The sequence below is a fragment of the Corvus cornix genome, chromosome 4A, assembly GCF_000738735.6.
Source record: "Corvus cornix cornix isolate S_Up_H32 chromosome 4A, ASM73873v5, whole genome shotgun sequence".
NCBI lineage: Eukaryota > Metazoa > Chordata > Aves > Passeriformes > Corvidae > Corvus > Corvus cornix.
This window is the reverse complement of record NC_047058.1, coordinates 11,805,069-11,825,491: the sequence shown is the minus strand read 5'-3', so window position 1 is coordinate 11,825,491 and position 20,423 is coordinate 11,805,069. Positions and strand designations below refer to the sequence as shown.

The window sequence follows — 20,423 nt, the reverse complement described above, 5'->3', positions numbered from 1 at the left end:
TTCTGTCAAAATACTGTATTAATATTGTTAGTGGAATTATAGAATTATTCTTCTATAGAATTATTGCTGTTTTCAGAAGAGAACAGCAAATGAATAATGGAGGACTGTTTCCAAAATAATAACAAATAATTAGAAGCATGCAGTCTTATAGTCCTCTCATTTGGGAAGTTTATGCTTTTGCTTTTTGTTTGTGCATAAGCATAAAAGCATTTGGTGGTGATGCTGGGGGGAAGAGGGTTACCTTTGGGTTAAACCTACTAAAATATTCTCTTTCTGAGTGCTGAATGTAAAAAAATAGATTCTGTAATTTGTTTCGTGTGGAATAAAACTCATGTGATCCTTCTTGCATGGTTGGGAGGGTGGGTATTTGTTCAGTGGTTTGTAATTTAAAATTTTCTTTTAATGCACTTAAACACATCAAATATTTAATATGAATGGCTTATCCTTTTGATATGCATGCTTATTGCCAATAGTAGAACAACTTCCTGGAAGCTTGTGTGATTTGTGACCTTCAGTAGGGTTTTCAGGAAGAAATCAGTATTATGCAGGAGAATAAAAGATTTAGCAACTTGTATTTAAAGGACAGTCAGAAAATCCTGGTACCTACAGCTTAGAAGGCAGCTGTTTAACTTCTTTTTCTTCAAAAGGACATTTTCCAGAGAGGATAAACACAAGTTTTGTTACAAATGAGTGTAGTGTGTCAGTCATAAACCTCATTTGCTGGCTTGGGACAAGCACAGTATTGGAGCTGTGGCTCCAGGAACTCTGCAAATGGAATTAATGTGCTCAAGCCAGGGATACAGAAGTTTCAGTACCTGTGTCAAGTGAAAGTATTCATTTGAAAGCAGTACAAGTATATGCATGTATGTGGTGTTGTACCTCCACTTCCCAACTGTAGTCTGGACAGACATTCAGTTATCTTCATTTACAATGAGGAAGATGCATTTATTGCTATGGAATGACTCAAACTTTAGAAGTGTAATAGCCAGGTATAAGTGAATATTAGAATACTGGTTTTACAGTGTTCTGTGCTCTTGAATAGTCAAGGGACCAAGAAGTACAATGCTAGTTTGAGGCTGCTGTTTCTGCAAGCTAACTGTCTATTGCTTGTGAGTTCTTGTTGCTGAACACTCATTGATTTATGTTTGTTAGGATCGTGCGCATCGTATTGGTCAAAAGAAACCAGTACGGGTGTTTCGACTTATCACTGATAATACTGTTGAAGAGAGGATTGTAGAAAGAGCTGAAATAAAACTGAGGCTGGACTCTATAGTTATACAACAAGGTATCAACTGCTATATATGTTTGTCTGCAACAGAATTGTTCAGTCCCTTAAAGTGTGGTTAAATAACTGTACAAATGTACAGCGTTAAACAAAGCAGGCCTTGTGTATAATAGCAGTGTACTAAGTCAACCTAATGTGAACAAAGTATTCACTTGTTCAGCTGAATTATTTTTAAATTCTGTTTTCCTGATTAATGTAGACATAGACTTATAGTAGGAGTCTAAATGAAGGAAGTAAACTACAGCTGAATAGATGTTACTTGGTTTTGTGTTATGTTAAAAAGAAAAAAAAGAAAATCAGGTATGTTCCCTGGCAGTTAAAATAATTATATACATATGCTTGCTACCACATAAGAGTTAACTGACAACAAAACACCTTTGTCTGTTTTTGTTTAGAAGCTCTTAGAAGAATAGTTTGTCAAAAACGAAGGTACTCAAGCTAAGTTTTTAGGGTTGTTCGTACTTACTAAAGGGTGGGCTACTGAAAGGATGATGGTCAAAATTTTGATAGCATGAGAAGAAATGAGATAGGATAAGTGAAATTTTGGAATAGAAATTTAAATTTTGGGAAAAATAATCAGAAAATTGGGTTGAAATCAGTGAACTGGGTGTTGAAAATATCAAGTACTTCTTAGTGGTTATTACAGAATACTTTGTAATTTTTCATCTTGAGATAAGATTGTGATCTTAAAATTTCAGCTAACTTTGTAAGAATAAGATCTTAAATGTAAAACTTGGATTATCTGAATGTGAAACATTTTTGTGTTATGGCTTGAGTCAAAGTTGGTTTTTTTATTTTCCCCAAAGTTCCTGACTTCCATTTATCCTCATCTCGAGTGAAATGTATTTTTTCTGCGTGGTTGTTCTGTTTTTCCTTTCCTGTTCTGTCAGTGAAGTAAAAAAATCCACTGTTTGCATTGTCCTACTAGAACTCCCATATTATAACTTTCAACACATTTCTTGTGATTGTAGGAAGGCTCATAGACCAACAGTCCAACAAACTGGCAAAAGATGAAATGCTGCAGATGATCCGGCACGGAGCCACGCATGTGTTTGCTTCCAAAGACAGTGAGCTGACAGAAGAAGATATAACCACTATTTTAGAAAGAGGTGAAAAGAAGGTTAGAGAACTGTTTCATATGGAATGCAAAATATATATGCACAAAATGGAATGAGATCTGATGATGTAAATCCATTATTACTTTACCATTTGTGCAGATTTTAAATCTTGTGAAAGTTTTGAAGGAGTAGAATTAGTGATTATAATTATATTCAAGGTTCATGCTCTGTGCATCATATCTTAAGCACTGCTTATTTTGTTGTGTTTTAGAAAAAATGTAAATTTAATGCCAACAGTTCTGGGAGACACAAAATCTTTATGGAACTTCATTAGGGAATAGATGCCTCTGTGAAAAAATGAACTGCCATTTCAGCTCCAGAGAGATGGGCATAAATTTAATTTAAATTTTAAACTTAAATTCTACGGTTGTAGGACTACATCCCGACATAATATATTTAGTTTAATGGGGAGTCTTGAAGTTAAATTGCTGTAAATTGAAAAGGACAATGGGTATCTCCTTTTAGAAGAAAATGTAAATAAAAGTTGAAATCAGAAAAAGATGTTGAGAATGTTGTAGTAATGATGAAAGCTGTTTTTTTTCAGAAAAGATAAAATAGCTTGAGTGAGCCTAAAAGTATCTTCTTCTCTTTTTAGACAGCTGAAATGAATGAACGATTGCAGAAAATGGGAGAGAGCTCCCTACGAAATTTCACTATGGACACAGAGATGAGCTTATACAACTTTGAAGGTGAAGATTACAGAGAAAAACAAAAGGTAATTTTTCATAGTGCTTAAGACTTCAGTTTAGAGGTGCAAGCATAAAAGCCACACTATAATTGTTATGACTATGAAGGTTGTTCTAGAGAAGTAAGGAGCTATTGAAAAATTCATTTGGCTCTGCCCAAGCATTAATATTCTGAAATTTTGTTAAACTAGCTTTCAGCCCCACTGTTTTTTCATGGTAAAATCTGATAATATTGCTCAGGTGTTACCCCTTTTGCAGCAAAACCACTGTGTTGCATCCTACTGTACTGCTGCAGTCAGTATTATTTTGCTATCGCATAACTGAGGGGAAAATACAGGCCTGACAATGACTTTTAATGTGGATCTTGGACTTGAGTCTGTTTTTGCAGTGAAGGTTTTAGTCACAAGCATTAATTTGAACTGTTTGTACATTGATTTTACCCAATAATAGAAGGATCATCCCTACAAAGAGGTATTACTCAATCCCACAATGTTCCCTCTGCATCTCTGTTTTGTACAAGATCTGTAGTGAAGATATCCTTAAGGTCTTACCTGGAATCAGATATGTGAGTTCTTACTTGTTACTTACAAAATGCCCTTCTAACTCAGGTTTTTTATTGATTTTGAAGAAACATCTAGAAAAATAAATTGTTTGGTGAGAATATAGTACAGTGTGTAGGTATATACATAAAATTCTTTGTGTTGATAATTTCATTACGAGAAGTGAGTTAAGTGCAGCATAGTATGAAATACACTTTAGTAACTTCAAGGATTTAGTTAAGATTAATTGACTGCTAATGGATTTTTTGTCTGTGTTGTAGCCTTTAGAGAGGTTATTCATTGTGATAGTTAGAGAAGGAGCAATTTATTCATATCACAAGAAATTAGAGAATTCAGAGCCCAAGTCCTCAGCCCTTCCATTGTGTTTTGGTAGATGGAATCATAACCCTACTCAGGTGTCTGAAATACTTAGAATACTGTAAAAAAATAGGTTCTTGCCACTGCACTGCCTTACTTATTATCTTTTATGTGCTTAAATACTTGTTATAATAAGCTATAATTTCTAGCTTATTTTTGAGCTCTATTGTAGAGTGTCCAAATTATTGAGCACAATCATTAGATTTGCTGTGCAAAAATACATTCCTGTTTTGCAATGCCATATTAGTCATTATTCTTGTGACTTTAGGGAAGCAGACAGTTACTTTAGTAGTTTTTTATTCTGTTCTGTGTTAAGCTGAGCATGATGGAATGGATTGAGCCTCCAAAAAGAGAACGCAAAGCCAATTATGCAGTGGATGCTTATTTCAGAGAAGCCCTACGTGTCAGTGAACCAAAAGTCCCCAAGGTAAGAAGTTGGCAAGTATGGAGTGTTTTTATGTCATTCTTTTGGTCCTTCTTTCCCATGCCGCATCCCCTGCTCTACCCCAATATATTTACAAAGTCATAGGTTGCCACTGCTCTGAATTATGGTAGTTTACTTGCAGAAAAGTTAAGCTTCTATCATGTTGATGTGTCTGTATGTTTTTGAAGGCTCCACGACCTCCAAAACAACCAAATATTCAGGATTTTCAGTTTTTCCCACCACGGTTATTTGAACTTCTGGAAAAAGAAATTCTGTATTACCGTAAGACTATAGGATATAAGGTAATGCATTTTTCTTCTTTTCAAACCAGTGAAATGTATTTGTATTCCTTTTTGTAAATTTGTTGCAACCTTGACTTGTCAACTTACTGTGAAAGAAATGGCTTAAAGCCTCTATTCTTCTGTTTCTGTTCCACTGAGGAGCAGAAAAAGTAATCTGTCATTCTTTCCTTCACTAAAAATTCCATATCTGTGTAGCTTTGTGTTTTGTGGTGTATTCCTAACGATAAAATAGAGTAGGAAAAAGAAAGACAGTTGTGATGCTTCATATGCTCAAAACAAAATGTGTGACATGTGGTCTAAGGTGAGGAAAATTTGGCTAATAAAAGGTCACCTTCCAGGGTATGATGTTTTTAGTGAAAACTTTTGTATGTCTTATTTAGAAAATACCTTCATATCAACACAAAGTCACTATTCTCTTAAGTAAAATGACATCGATTTTCCTTGGATTTTGCTGGGATATAAAAGGTTTAAAGGTGTGGAGAAGTCTAAATGTATTACTACTACAAAAAGGGAGACAACAGACTTCTCTCTTTTCCTTTTTTTTCCCTTCCTACTGTGCCTTAGCTGAATTTCTCCCTTTTCCCTGCTGACATTACTGGACAAGCAGTGAACAGATTCTGTTTTAATGTTGTGATCCTTACTTGGACCAGAATAGATTGAGTAAACCAAATGGATTCTCTACTTCCAGCCAGACATGTCTGTAACTTGCTTTAAAAAGCCCCAGGTTTCATGACAGTTTACAGCAAGAAAAAATCACCTATAAAATGTGTTGGAGAATATAAAATTGTCATACAAAGCAACAGATAGAAAATTGGTGCTGCCAGACAGTAGAATTAATGTTAGCAAAATGTATTTTTAAGAAAAAGCAGAAGGTATCTTAGAATCTTGTTTGCAGCCAAAAGAATTTCATGGGGATGGCAGATAGAATTAAGTATGTAATTAGTTTAGGGAAAGAATTTATTCAATTAATGCTCCAACAAAGAAGGATGGGAGAATTGCTAATGTTGACAATATGAGTGTAAAAAGAGGTGTTTCAGCCCTGTTATGGAAACCTGTCAGACTGGAAAGGTCGAACATGAATAGTTGTTATCTTAAAAAGTTAGTTTGACTGTTTACTGGTGGTGAAAGTGATAAATATAATTAAATTTGTTTTGCTTTGAAATGGAAATATGAGTATTGCTCTTTCAATCTGAAGAGAGTTTATTATTAAAACTGAAAACTGCCATAAAGAGTATCAGAAGGTATCCAATAGGCAGAGACCAAGCTTTATGTGTCAGTCTTAATTTAAACCAGTAAAGTCAAGAAGATTTCTTATATATTAAAACCAGCTAAACAGTTCTTATCTTCCACTACCTTTTGCTGCAGAAATATGTAAGGTCTACTAAACCTTTACTGAATACTGGTTTCTGACTTGTTTGCTGTTATGTGCAGTGGAATTGGAATACAGTTGAAAGGTCACAAATACTAAATTGGTCAGTGTGGAGAGGGACAGATCAAATGTTGCTTGTTCTTGTTTACATTGTGTTGTGTGTCTGGTCCTTCCTTTGGCAGCGTGCATGGCTTTATAGTAAACCTGGCAGAACTTAGTGTTTCGCTGTAGTTATAAAACATTCTAAACCACTGAACGATGGAAAGCAGGTCCTTTGCTAGGGAAAGCTGCCACTGAAATCAGTGACCTGTGACAGCTCTGCCTCTCACAATATCCCGTGGTCATTGTGTGTAGGAGTGGTGGGTTCAGGGCATAACGAACTTAGAACTTAAATCTAGTCCTATTTTTGGGAGGAGAGGTTTAAGCAATGAGATTTGAATCTAGGTAGAACACATTTGGTAACTTGCACAGATCAGTGCTTCTAAAATGCAATCTTTGAAATAACATTGCTGTACTACTGCTTTTTGATTCCCCTGATTTTAGGTCCCCAGGAATCCTGACCTTCCAAATGCAGCTCAGGTACAAAAGGAGGAACAAAAGAAGATAGATGAGTCTATGCCTCTGAATACTGAGGAGAGTGAAGAGAAAGAAAAGCTTCTAACACAGGTAAAATAAAATCAGCTGAAGTATTTCATCATAGGTTTTTGCTAGTGTGGAATATCAGTACTAATAATGGTAAATACACACAGGAAAGCTATGCTGATGTTATTGAAAGAAGAAAGCACACAACATGTAATGATTTTGATTGGTTTTGCTTTGAGGGATCTTTCCTGTCCTTGAACAAGTTTACATCTTGGTCATCTACTGTTTCCTTGAATGTCTTTGAACATTTCTGAGGCAACAACTTGTATAGTAGATGCACTACCCAGCAATACATGCAGAAAGCCAATCAGTGGGTTTCTTGTACATGCATATGGCTTGTGTTTTTTTAAATCAAAAAGGGTTTGAATCAGGACAAGCCTGTGTCAACATACATGGTGTTTATGCAGGTGTCTAAGGCATGTCACATCCATAATTTTGTCCCAGTTGAGTTGTTAGGCATGTTCCTTTTATACTGGGACTGAATCCCTGTCACTGGCTAGTTTCTGGACCTTTTGGCTGGTTACCCTGCTGAGTGGGCTTATTAAAAGCTGATTGTTAAGGAGAAAGGTGTGTCTCAAAGTAACAGGATTTTTTGATTCAGAAAATTTTCTGTAAAAGAATTGAGCCTAGTGTACCTTGGAAGAAAATTGCAAGGTCACAATTTCACTATTAATTTCACATATGTATAGCAGAGGAAATATTTAAGCCGATGTGCTGATATGCATATCAGTACTGCTGTTAATGATGAAAAAGAAATACTTGTATTGTATTGTATATTAGACTCACTCTGAAGATGCTGTCTAATTGTGGAGTGAGTTTATTCAGCTGGAGAACTGACAAAGCTCCTTGTAAATACATTTCTGTGATGAAAGAAACTCAATGCACTACAGATTATTGCCCAGGCGTGTGATTGTCTTGTTTGTTCTTGGTGTTTCCTGCTTTCCCTGTCTTTAAATTGTAATGTTTCTTTCTTGGATGATGTTTTTGTGCGTTTCATCTCGCTTGTTCAGTTTTGGATTGATTACCTTGGTGCATAACAAATTCTCTGTTTGACAGTGCTTTAGAGTTTCCATTTGATTGCATCTTTTTGGACTAGAGATGGTTTCTTGACATACTTATACTTTCATCCAGCTGTTTGTCTGGTTCCAGGTTTGTAAACATCTGAAGTAGGAGCTCTTGCTTTAGATACTTGCACTGCTCTAAGAACTTGTGATGGATGACACTTGCATTGCTGCACCCTGTGCTCCTCTGAAGTGTGGTGCTTGTATCCACTGAAGGGCGACTGTCACTGAGCTGGTTTCTTTGGAGAAGTATCACAAAAACTTTAAAAAGAAAGGATAAAAAGCTCTTACTAATGCACGTGAAGTCATGCCCAAAAATAACTCTTTAGACTTTTAATGATTCAGTAATAAACCCTGGATAATGCAAGTTTATGGAAATCCTGAAAGACCATTAGCTGCTGTAATTATGTGATGTTGCAGAGGAGCAAATGGTACTTACATAAATCAAAATTTTGGAAAATGTTTCCCTTTGACCTAATAATGCCTTCTTGCTGCTTACAGGGTTTTACAAACTGGAATAAAAGAGATTTTAACCAGTTTATTAAAGCTAATGAGAAATATGGTCGTGATGATATAGACAATATTGCCCGTGAGGTGGAAGGAAAGTCACCTGAGGAGGTCATTGAGTACTCAGGTTTGTGATATTTTAAAATGTATTTATTTCCTAATACCACTGTATTACCATGATTTTTGCTACGTGTTCTTTTAAAATTACACGATAGAGAATTTGGATGCATGGAAGAATTTTTTTTTTTTTTTTTAGAAGAAAAAATTCTGTTAAAAAGGTTGATTTTGCAGCATATAACTGAACACCTACAGCTGCCTTTATCCCTCCTTAGTCAAGATTTAGAATTTGACATAGTTAATTCTCACTGATAACATGGACTTGTGGAATTGTGAAGCTGCCTTATAGCGGCAATGTGATTCTTTATGCTGTGTCTCTGCTATTTTAGCTAGTACACTGTATCTTTCTTCTGTATTTACACAGTGCTTTTTAGATTTCTTCCTCTTGCAGCCTTGGATGTAATTTTACCAAACACCTTCATAAAATAAACTTTGCAATGTTCCTCCTATAGTTGAAAAGGAAGAGCTCCACAAGAGTTCCATTCAAAGTGTTGAATTTATTTTGGGTTGACTAAAAGATATATCATTGGAGAAACCACAAATGAGTAGCTTTTATAATAGAGAGACTAAGTATCCTCTGATGTTAGAGATAGCTAGTGAAAACAAAAATATGAATGTGTTTCACTGCTAGACTGGCAGCTCTGTTTCACCACTGTTATGGAAAGCATCCTTAAAAGTATTTTTTTCAGAGTTTTACATGACTACAATTAATTATGTTGAATGTAAATTTTGTTAGAATTTTTACTAAGCCTTTGCTTATAGTTAAGCTTTAAAGATATTGAATAAAGAGTCTGTGCAAGCTTGTTTTTTGGCTAGCATAAGCTGGAGAGCATTAGCTCATTGTTCATGATTTAATGGAACCACAGGCTACATTTATTTTTTTTGCCAGAGTATCTTAACTGAGTAAAATAGTAAGAGTAGAGAAAAAGATTATATTCAACAATTTTGTTTTGTGTTTTTAGCCGTTTTCTGGGAACGTTGTAATGAACTACAGGACATTGAGAGGATTATGGCTCAAATTGAACGAGGAGAGGCAAGAATTCAGCGGAGGATCAGTATCAAGAAAGCCCTTGATGCCAAAGTAATGATTCTAGGTTTTTTGTTTACTGCAGCTGACTTCTTCCAAAAAATTTCTTCAGAAAAGTAATAGTTGGGGATGGGAGTTCTGTCTTTTTATGCAGCATAGGTAGCATACCATCTATCAGTGATCTACAGTAATGTGCAATAATTCCTTGATGTAGCACTGTGTGTTTATTAGTCCTTATTTTTGTTTTGCATTCAGATTGCAAGGTACAAAGCACCTTTTCATCAGCTGCGTATTCAGTATGGGACAAACAAAGGGAAAAATTACACGGAAGAAGAAGACAGATTTTTGATCTGTATGTTACACAAGATGGGCTTTGACAAGGAAAACGTGTACGAGGAGCTGAGGCAGTGCGTGCGCAATGCTCCTCAGTTCAGGTTCGACTGGTTTATCAAATCCAGAACTGCAATGGTGAGTACCACTTTCAGGGACTAGGGCATGACATGAAGTGTCTTGTTCCTTTCTTTTAAGCACCACCACATAAAATTTGGGTTTGTGCTGGAACACTGGTGTTCAGGAAACAAGTGCTGAAAGAATAACTTAAGGTTTTTTTATTTTCGTTTCTATTTTTTTTAAAGTAACCTTTTCCTTTAGTACAGCAAAAACATTCCAACTGAAACAAACAGATTAGAAAACCTGCCAAGCTGAAGTCCCATGTCATCCAAAGGGATTAATGCAGAGGTAGACTAGACTTAAAAATATCCTTGTTAATTTTATTGCAAACTGAGTGTTTTACCAAACAATGTCTCTTAAAATATGACTTTTTTAGAATTTTTGGATAATTAAACACTGAAAATATCTGAATAATATACTTGGAGAAAGGAGCAGGTTTTCTAATACAGTATTTAATTTCTAACAGCATGAGGAAAGTTAGTGATTCACATAGAAATTAATCATTGAAGCAACAGGTTGAAAATGCACTTTGCATGGGATAATCCACATTCACAACTACAGGTGCTTAAATTTCTTTATGTATACTTTCCTGAAATTTTTGTTTGTATTTAGGGAATATAATACAAGGTTAATAGCAAGTCTAGACTAGTACTCTGAATGTTAGAGCAGAGCCATTGATTTTTAATTCAGTCATTAAGCAGGAATCGATAACACTAACAGAAGCTTTGGTGGTTGCTGGTATGTGGGTACCAGCATCAGAATATGGGACTCTTGCAGTGATAAAAAGCTGTTGGATCTGTCTCAAAATTTTTGCTCAGCTCTTTCTACTTGTTTGTCTTCATTTCCTGACCTCAGGATTTGCTTATCTGAAAGAATGTTCTTTCAGAGTTCTGGGTACTGTACTAAGAATAAATAAAACATAAGATAAAATATTTAAAATTGTGTTTGAACAGCTGGGTATTTGCTTTTCCCAGTACCACTTATAATTATGCAATACAATTTTTTACTTGATATTTCAGCAGTTAAAGTGCTTCTGGATAGTGCAGCAGTTAGCCCTTAATTAAAAAGAATTACAAGTGTTACTTACTAAAATGTCTGTTTGAAGAAATACTGGATTTTAAAATTACAGCCATAAAGAGAGAAGCCTCCAATATTTAGTACATTAAGAAGTTTCTTTTAAGTTGTCTGTGCCGGAATCCATTTAAATAAATCATAGAAATGGGTACTAGAAATTAAAAATGTAGCTCAGTGTTTAATATTAGTTGATATATAGTTGTCAGGGGTAGAGTTAAATATTCAGTTTAAATCTTGCAGATCCTTATGTTCCGTATACTTTTCTTTTTAAAGGGGATAGAAATCATTTGCTGAAGTATAGAAGTATGTTCTGTGGTGTCTTAATGCTGAAACTGACACACTGGGAATATAATGAATCTTTTGGCTTAGATTTTCTCTTAAAATTCTATCCATTAATATTTTTAGTTTTTCTGCTACTACACGGTTGAAAAAGAATATTATGGAAATACAAACTTAAAACAATCTTTCACTTTCAATGTGCATTTAATTTTCTGAAATGTTCTAAATTAGCATGCTCTCTATGGTTTAGTAATATAGCTGATATATTCTAATATCTTGGCATTTGTGGAGGTATTAATTTCTATGGGTCCATTTTGCACTAGTTCAGTGATTTTTTTTGTAAAGAAATGTGCTGGAAAATCGCATAAAATCACATATTATCACATAATAAGAATAATGAATGCAGTATAAACAAATATTTATAGAGGAGTCAATAAATTCTGTGAAAGTGGAAAGGCTTCTTAGAATGCTGAAACTTACATGTGATCATTTAAACTCCTATTAAACAAGATAAGAAGGGCAGCATAATTCTGAAAAGAGTTTAGTAGGCTCTTTGACAAAACTTTGTGTTGTAACCACTAGATGTCTCTTGAATTCCATATAAATAGCTAATTTATCTTCCATCTTACTATTTCTGTTTCTTCTCCTGAAGATTTCTCTTTGAAAAACAAATTCTGCTTCATTTAATTATTTCAAAATCAGATGGTTTATCCAAAATGTAAGTTTTTAAAGATATCACAAGTGCCAAGATTGTAAATTTTTTTTTTCTTTTTAAATTGAGTTCTTTTTTGTTTTGTTTTGTTTTTTTTAATTTCTGTCCATGCAGGAAGAATGCAAAATATCATGGCAGCAGTGAAGCATGTATCTGTTCTCTGAAGTCATAAATTATGCATATTCTCTTTTACCTTTCTGCAAACATTCCCCAGCATAAGACAAATGACTCCTTAGTAAATACAGGAGTATCGGGGCTGTGGACAGAGCTGAGGGCTGCCTTTGCTCCCAAGTCAGCATCTCTGCCTCCAGCCATGTGGAAGGCAATGGTTCAGTGCTCCCATCTTATTTATTGCAATACAGGTCTTTATAGCTGTGAAGGGGTGAACAAAGTACATCTTCTGTCTTTCCATCCTAAAGAGAAAAGTATCAGGCCACACAGAATAAAAACTCATCTCTGAAAGTGCAAAGCATTTTAAATAAGTGTATTTTTATAACACTAAAATGGAATGCAGCAGTCCATATTGAAATTTCAGTAGCTCAGTGCAGGATTTATCACTCAGATTCTTTCTCATGGTAGATGTACAAGAAACCTGTGTGCATGTCACATCTTACTGTCAGCTGATTCTGTGATTCTCCAGAGAAAATTGTTCTTGAGTCCATCCTCTGTCCACAGCAGATGCTTTGGAGCAGTAGTCCATCTGGAAGTCTAACCATGAACATGAACACTTTATAAATGTATGTGTTTATGCAAGCATTTGTCCCCAGGAAAAAGTAGGATCTTTCTGAGCGCCTTATGGTAAATGGATCAAGGTTATTTCTTAGTCCTTTCTGATTAGTTGCTTGTCTTGAGTTTAACACAGTCTGGTTTCTCATATGCTAGAAAAAATCCAGCTGATTATTATTATCATGAGGCAGCTTGTCATCAGTCTTGACCTCAGCTCCTAAGTCTGAGTGCAATATACACAAATTTAAATGATATAAAATACTTCTGGCATATTGACAAGCATCATTCTATATTGGTCTTCTTTCATCTCTGTTCATCTGTAATGTGTAGGTTTTTGGGACAGAGGCTCTCTTTTGTTCTATGTTTGGGATTGCAATGTATGTTGGGATGGCTTGAACTGGAGTTTACTCAGACTTGTTGCTTTTTTATCTAAAAATTGTTGTTTGGGTGGAATTTGAGGAAGTTTGTTGGTTAAAGTGAGAGTATTTTAGCTCCAGGACTGTCACATACCAGGGCACAAGCATGGCACCCTAATTCGTGGTTTAACCTTTACTGGAGGGTGTGGGGTTACTGCTACAGGATGTGATAGAAATGACTTACTACCATACCTTGCGAAGCTACAAGCATGACACTGGAACATTTCTGGAAGGGAGTTGTTAAGAAAAATGTCCTGAGGATTTTTTTTGTGTGTGTCTGGTAAAAAGAATTCATGTGGTGGTAGGATTCTCTGTGTCCATTCTGAACTACACAGCTTTTGCCCAAGGCCATGGAGCATCCTTTGTAGAGAAATCTGTGACAACTGTAGAACTTAAAGAATGTGGTTAAGCTTGAGGGTTTGAATGTCTCAAAGATGAGTCACATGCCCGCCTGTGTGAGAAGGGTCAGGATCAGGAAAGCACAAGAGGCTGCATCATTTTCTGTCAGGGACCATGGTGGCTGAGGCAGTACCCAGCTTACAGATGCGGAGAAAATAGAGACTAATTTCTGGGCAAAAAGGTCAGCTGTTCACTTCATTGCAAATGGACCCATTGTAGGTTAAGATTTGTGCTACTAGGTAATTCTAGGATAGCCTGTGTTTCAAAAATGGCTTCACTGAGTTTAACAGAGATAAGACATATTTTTGGGGCTTTTTTTTTTCTCAGAAGAAAGCTTTCTGCTTCGAGTTGGAAAGAAAAGCCCATGGAATCATGTTCTCAATAGTACATAGAATATACTGAGTAATGATAATAAAAATAGGCACTGTCAGGTATTTTGTAAGAGATCTTTTAGATGGGGGTACAAGAAACTGTCCATGTCAATTGAGTTCTTTTAACCAAGCTAACCATTAGTAACTGCAATGCAGATATTTTGAGTTGCATTGCAAATACTTTTTAATGTATAAACAGCCTTGTGGCATTTAGTCCTGATGGCTTTCAGATGGCTTTCAAGTCTTGATGTTAAAGCATTTAGGGCCTACTGTCTCTTGGGTGCTATTTGAGTAAAAATATAGCAGTGAATTCACAATGTAAGACAGGAGAGATTTTTGGCCAATTTGCAGCTCTACAGTGTCTTTTCACAAAAACCCCCAAACCGTAGTCTGTTTGAAAAAAGTATTGCTTAAGATAGCTTTTCTTCCTTTTCTCTCTCCTTTAAAGATATATTTGAAGACCTCTTTCCTAAAATCTGGCATACTATGCTGGCAGGCTGTAATTTGCTTCATTAACCAATGAAAGATCACATCAGTCTTTTGGGATGTCCGTTTGGAAGATACAATCCTGAAAACTCCTTGTCAGGAGGACAGTAAATCCTTTTCTGTTTCTAAAAGTTACACTGAGGGAAAGACAGATAATAGTAACTAAGCTAATGATTAGTGTTATTGAATATTTTAGGAAAATGTATATGCTTTGAAATTAAAGAATTTTGAACATACTTATGTAAGCAAGAGAAGTTGTATAATTTACTTAAAAATCTGATGTATTCTCTTTCCTTAGGAGTTTCAGAGACGCTGCAATACTCTCATATCATTAATAGAAAAAGAAAATATGGAAATTGAGGAAAAAGAAAGAGCTGAAAAGAAGAAAAGAGGAGCAAAAGTTACAGCAGTATGTTTAGCAGCACTTACTTTGCTTCTAGTGGGGCAGAATTCCATAATATATTTTGTTAGAAAACGTAAAAGATAATGGTAGGCACTGATTGCGTTAGTAGAAACCATGAGTTGAGAAATTAAACTGAAATATTTGTCTATTCGCAGATCTTCTAGATTTTTTGGGGTTGGTATTCCCAGTGCATAGTATTTTGGGGCTTTTTTTTTTTTGGAAAGCCTTTTGTTTAAGTAGCTGAGGAACACTCATTTCAGAAAGTTCCACTGCCTACTTCTCTGCCTACTTACGTACATCGCACGTTGCTTCAATTTCTTCTCAGAGTTCTTTTCCTCCCTTACATAATAATTGCTGGAAGAAGAAATGAAAGTGCTGCTTTTATTTTGAAGGGTTGTCATCTTTAGAACAGAATTGTGTATAAGTCAAGGTCCTGATCTTGTCATCCAATTCATGGTATGTGTGGTGCCTGCACCACTGAGACCATGTGATGATTTCAAGGATATAAAAAGGGTAGGAGAATTAAGTGTCTACATCGGCGATTTATGTTTGCCTTTCCATTATATCCTACAAAGGTGAACTGAAATCTAGAATGCATTGGGGTCATACATTCCCTTTGAAATAGTCAATTATGTATTTAAATTTATTGTGAAATTTATACTTATTTTTTCTCTTTAGTCACAGAAGAGAAAAGCAGATTTGGCTGCTGAGAACTCTGGAAAAAAAGATGCTAAGAAAGTGAAGTCGTGAACCTGAAAACCGAATGCTAAATATTAGACTGCCACTTTCTTCACTCCATCTATGTGTATTAATTGCCAACTTCTTTGTATTCATGGTACTCTTCCCCAAGTCCCATGCTTTAATTTTGCAAATTTTGTATACTTTACAACGGCTTTCTTTACCTAAAATGTGTAGCTTTATATCTTATGCATTCCAGTATTTTTGTGTACTGTATTTTGTGAATTTTATGTCTTTGGCAAAATTCACTCAGTCCTTGGTTTTTTGAAGCTTGTGCTGAGGTTTTTGGCTTTTATATGTTTTATATGCTGCTGCTTTGAAAGAAAACCTAGATTCTATAGCTGTATTACTGTTATTTCATATTTTAAATTTATATGGCTGTTGGAAAATAAACTGACTTAATTATTTGAAGAGAAATATACTTTACCTTTGTTTTCCCTACCTTCTCTCCCTTTTGCATAGCTACATTTAGAGAGAATGTTAAGGTTTGTATAATTGTGCCTTCATCATCAATCAGATTTTTTTCAGAGGAGTACTTAGACAGGATCAGGAGCATGACAAAACAAAATCTAATTAGACTGACATCCTTGTTTGCTCTGTGCATTATGTGGACATTTTTCTCTGAAATGTTCAGAAGGAAACCCAGCAAATACACACTTCTTGTTTTTCTTTATCAGTGATTTCTGCTGGGCTACATGCTTAAACACAGGGTGAGGCGTTCTTCAGAAGGGTGTCTAGATGAAAACTTTTCTATGCCTCATAAAAGGAAGTAGTCAGCTAACAGCTTCTGGTTGTTTAAGTAGCAAACAAAATAATTCACTTTCTGGTTGGTAGGCTGCTCAGCTCTGCTGCCTTGTGCTGAAAGATCTTCGTTGCTCTAATTATCTCTGCTAAAGTTCTTCTTTTACCTTTTACTCAACATGTCAGTCAAAAGCAATGGGGATATGTTATGGAGTGCTCCTTTTTAGTATTTCTATTTTAATGAAGGGACGAAAGTGTTGGATGTATGATTTTTTGACTTTGCAAGAATGGCCTTTATTAAGCAGGTTCACAGTTCCTGCTCACTTCAGAGTCTCTGCCTTTCCTGGATCAGTAGAACAGTGACTGTGACATCTGATGTTTTACTTTAATGTTCTGTCTCTGATCTGGTGTTTAGTACAGACCTTGCTATGGTGAGACATGCCCTCATAATGTCAGGTCTAGATTCATGCAGTGTGCTTTACATGGTACTTCCCTTGAAGACTTCTTGTAAACTTGTAGTGCAGTTTGCTTCCTTCAGTGGATTGAGGTGTTTTGAGATAAAGAAACCTCTTTACTCTTTGTATTTCGTGCTTTGCATTTGCTACCTTCTTCTGTGTTTGTAAAATTCAGGACTTTATAAAATAAAGTTCTTGAGCTCTGCCCGTATTCTTCTATGTCATTTAAAATATATTGGTATGTCTTCGAAGTTTTCTGGGATTAGGGTCCCTAAGTTTGATGAGCAATTTCCAGCTTTTTTGGTAATGTCTCTTTAAGGTTTGGGTCAAAATGGGTGTGATGAATTAGTTGAGCATTTCAAAAGGTAATTATAAAGATTAGATTGTATATTTTGGATTGTAGCTTTTGTCCAGGGACCACGTTAATTATTTCACTGGGCTTATATTTGTAAGACTTGGTATTCATCTGTTGAGCTTCGTATGATGAGTTGAAAGGTACATCTGACAATGATGGGGCACAACTTCCAGGCAGGAGATTGGAGTCAGAGCATGTTTTTAAATGAGTGTGCAACCTAGCGGGGTAGGTGTGCTCAGGAAAGGAGCATGTCTCCTCAGATGATAGCTTTGGTATTGGAGCAATTAACATCCTGCTTTATCCTTGGGAGGAGGACATCCCATGTAATTATGGAAAAAGGCTGTGCAGCTACGTGCACATATAACCACAAATCGCTGGAGCATTGCTATTAATAGAGAGAGGAAGATGCCTTATTTACATTTGCTTTTTGGCTCATGTGCCACTCACTAAGTTTATGGCCTGAAATTATAAAAACAAGTTAAAAGAGAAGGGAAATAAAGGCTGAAAGAGCCAATTGAAATGTTTATGGAATTACATGGCTAGGTCTAGAGCTTATTCTATTGCTCCTATTTAGCATTGGATGAATATTTTCATGTTTTAAGTCTTGAAATAAGTGTATTCTGGTTTTGTTTATTGTAGATTAGCTTTGTTTGACTTGCATGTTTTTGTGTATCCGGTTTCTCTGTGTTGCAAAGTGTATGGAAAGTCTTAAAATGGTAATGTCTTAACATGTTCTTTTATGCAGATTTCTTGGTTTGAGTTACCACTTGAATTAATGTTCACTCTTCTCAATGACATGGTACACAAGCCATATAGCAAAAGATCATGCAATTGTTCTTTCAGATATTATCCCCTTGATGAGACAGCTTCTCTGAAGAATGATAGATTCTCCCAGGAACTATCTGCTATCTCTTGCAGTCTGTAGTCCCTAGTTAAACTGAATGTGCTGTTGAACAACAGTCCTTGAGAGCACTTGGACGCTATAAACCAGTTCCTAGCGGATTGAGCCTTCCCATCCATCATGTCCTACAGTGATAACTAAAGAAAATTGCTAACAGCTGCTGGTCAGGATTAAAGTAAAATGGATCTTTCTTTTCCCTTTTTCGTTCTTCCAGTTGCAGATACCCACACAGTGTGTGCCTAGCAGTATCTTAAATTATATGCTGCTGTGACTCAAAATTAGATGACAGAAATGAAAGCATCTTCCTTTTAACTGTTCTTTTCTTAGGTGAGGAGTACTGTTTGTAAGAAATTAGTAAGCACTGAATGTTACGTGATAGGAAACTTCTGAAAAGTGTGGGCCTTCAGGCAATTTTAGAGTTGCCAGAAATGCTGCAAGATATAACATTTTGAAAATTAATTTAGTTCCTTTTCAGTGGACAAGTAAAATTTGCTTGTGTAAACATCAGTCTTGAAGAAAGTCACCTAGCACCTTTGGCTCACCCAGCAGTGCACATAACATCCTGGGAGAGGTCACAGCAATTGTGGTGGTTTTCTTTTCACATTTTCATCATTTCCAACTTACTAGTCCTTTTATTTTTGAGTTATGTTAGTGATGACACCAAAAAAGTAATGCTGCTGACCGTCTTCACTGTATTTAATTTCAGTTTGTTACAATGACATAGAGAAGAAATGAACTTTCTTCTTGCTGGTAATACTAGACCATCTTTAGATGATGGTTTGCACAAGTGGTGTTATTATACTAAAATATTAAGTAAGAATGTTTTTCTTGTAGATTAGCATTGCTTGTTTGATTTAGTGGTAATGCTGGTTATGGTTTAACAAAAAAGCAGCTTCCCTCTTTGAGATGATGAGGAAGGAGTACAGTATACAGAAATTAATCAGACTCTAAGTGCCTGATGGTAATGACAAACTGATTTTTGCTTTTATATATTCTTCATATATATATTTGTAGCTCTGTAGCTATATGAGGAGCATATAAAAGCAAAAATTAGTTTGGCATCAATGGAAGTAACTTTGTTGTGCAGTGCCTGCAGCTCCTGCTGTGCACTGCTGTGTTGCAGGCACTCTGTTCATGTCTCTTGCCCACGTTCAGTAGGGGGATTAAGTACTTTCAGTGATGAGAAATAAATGCCAAAGCATTACAGCTTGAAAAAAGGTAGAATTTTGCGGTCAATACCAGTTTATGTGAATGTAAAATGATGAGGTTGGTGCAGACATTGGCACTTGTGATGCTAGAAGGGATTGATCACCAACTGTAGTTCTGATCTGACTAAGAGATCACTTAATTTTATCTAGTCCATGTACTTAGCTTCAAGCATGTATGTAAATGCGTTTGTGGGTCATTGTTCTAATGTTTGATATGTTCTTTTTCTGAAAGACTTAAAGTTGAGCTTAGTTTGCATATTTTGAAATGTACTGTACTCTTTAATTGCATTTGCATGATATCCATCCTTTTATGAGAGCCTTAATAGGAGTAATATTTGCTGCCTCAAAGGTATGTCGGTGTTGTGTTGTTCAAGATAACTTCTAAAGTTTTCAAACTGAGATTTGTTTCTTAAGTTGTACATATATGAAAATAAAAGTTAATATGAACTTGATGTCTTCTGGTGATTCTGGTACACAGGGGCCTGTTACTTGGATGCTTTCAATGTAGTTTAATCTGGTTTTGTTGTTCTTGTGCCTCCCGTAACCTTCAGGCCATGGTGGCTGAACGTAAAGGGGTGTGTGTGGCTGTTCCACATCTGCTTTCAAATTATAGTTTCTTGTAATCTAAAACTGTACTAGTAGTGCCTATGCTTTTTTGACAGCCTTGCCTGTGTTGTCTCTTAGTACACTGTCACACAATGTATATTGATTCTTTATTAAAGTATATTGCTGGTTCCCTTTTATTTCATACCTCTGGTGTGTTACTAAAATGAAATACTTTGGCGCTTAAGTCCAGCTGACACAGTGGTAAGAACCATGAAAATTTTTGTTGCACTTGTTGATCTCTAGTAGACTTGCTAGATACTGTGCTTGGAGACGTGCATGCCCTCCATGAATGCTCATTTTCCTACCTTTTTTTTTCCTCAGGATGACCTAAAAAAAAGGACAGACTGGAGGACCAGATTTTCTGGTGTTGGCTGGCAGCAATTCTGTCTGCTCCACACTGAACTTTTTATAGACCTCGTTCTTTTTCAGGTGAGGCACGTAGACCAGGATGAAGGAGCTGGGGAATAGATGTGTAGTTCCACCTTACCTTGTCTTCAGTAGCAGCCAAAAAAGTTTTTGGGTTCACTACAAGAGCTATAGTTCTTCCAGATAGCTTTGCTCCCTGCCAGGCTGAGCAGGATCCCATAGCTAGTTTCTGCTTCTTGCATATTTTGAGGGGTGGTTTACCAGCACAAAGTCTACTGTTTC

General features: G+C 35.9%; 1 protein-coding gene across 2 annotated transcripts in view; it reads left to right on the top strand.

The window, feature by feature from the left end:
• Positions 1-19,621, top strand: part of SMARCA1 (SWI/SNF related, matrix associated, actin dependent regulator of chromatin, subfamily a, member 1) — a 34,732-nt gene extending 15,111 nt beyond the window's left edge. For both annotated transcript variants that reach the window (XM_039571958.1, XM_019290871.3), the window contains 11 exons: positions 1,153-1,285; positions 2,257-2,405; positions 2,999-3,118; positions 4,323-4,433; positions 4,619-4,732; positions 6,645-6,767; positions 8,306-8,438; positions 9,391-9,509; positions 9,711-9,923; positions 14,667-14,777; positions 15,450-19,621. In XM_039571958.1, the coding sequence (XP_039427892.1) occupies positions 1,153-1,285; positions 2,257-2,405; positions 2,999-3,118; positions 4,323-4,433; positions 4,619-4,732; positions 6,645-6,767; positions 8,306-8,438; positions 9,391-9,509; positions 9,711-9,923; positions 14,667-14,777; positions 15,450-15,521 (1,398 nt within the window). In that variant the 3' untranslated portion in view covers positions 15,522-19,621. The remainder of the gene's footprint in view (positions 1-1,152; positions 1,286-2,256; positions 2,406-2,998; positions 3,119-4,322; positions 4,434-4,618; positions 4,733-6,644; positions 6,768-8,305; positions 8,439-9,390; positions 9,510-9,710; positions 9,924-14,666; positions 14,778-15,449) is intronic.
• Positions 19,622-20,423: the final 802 nt, after the last annotated feature.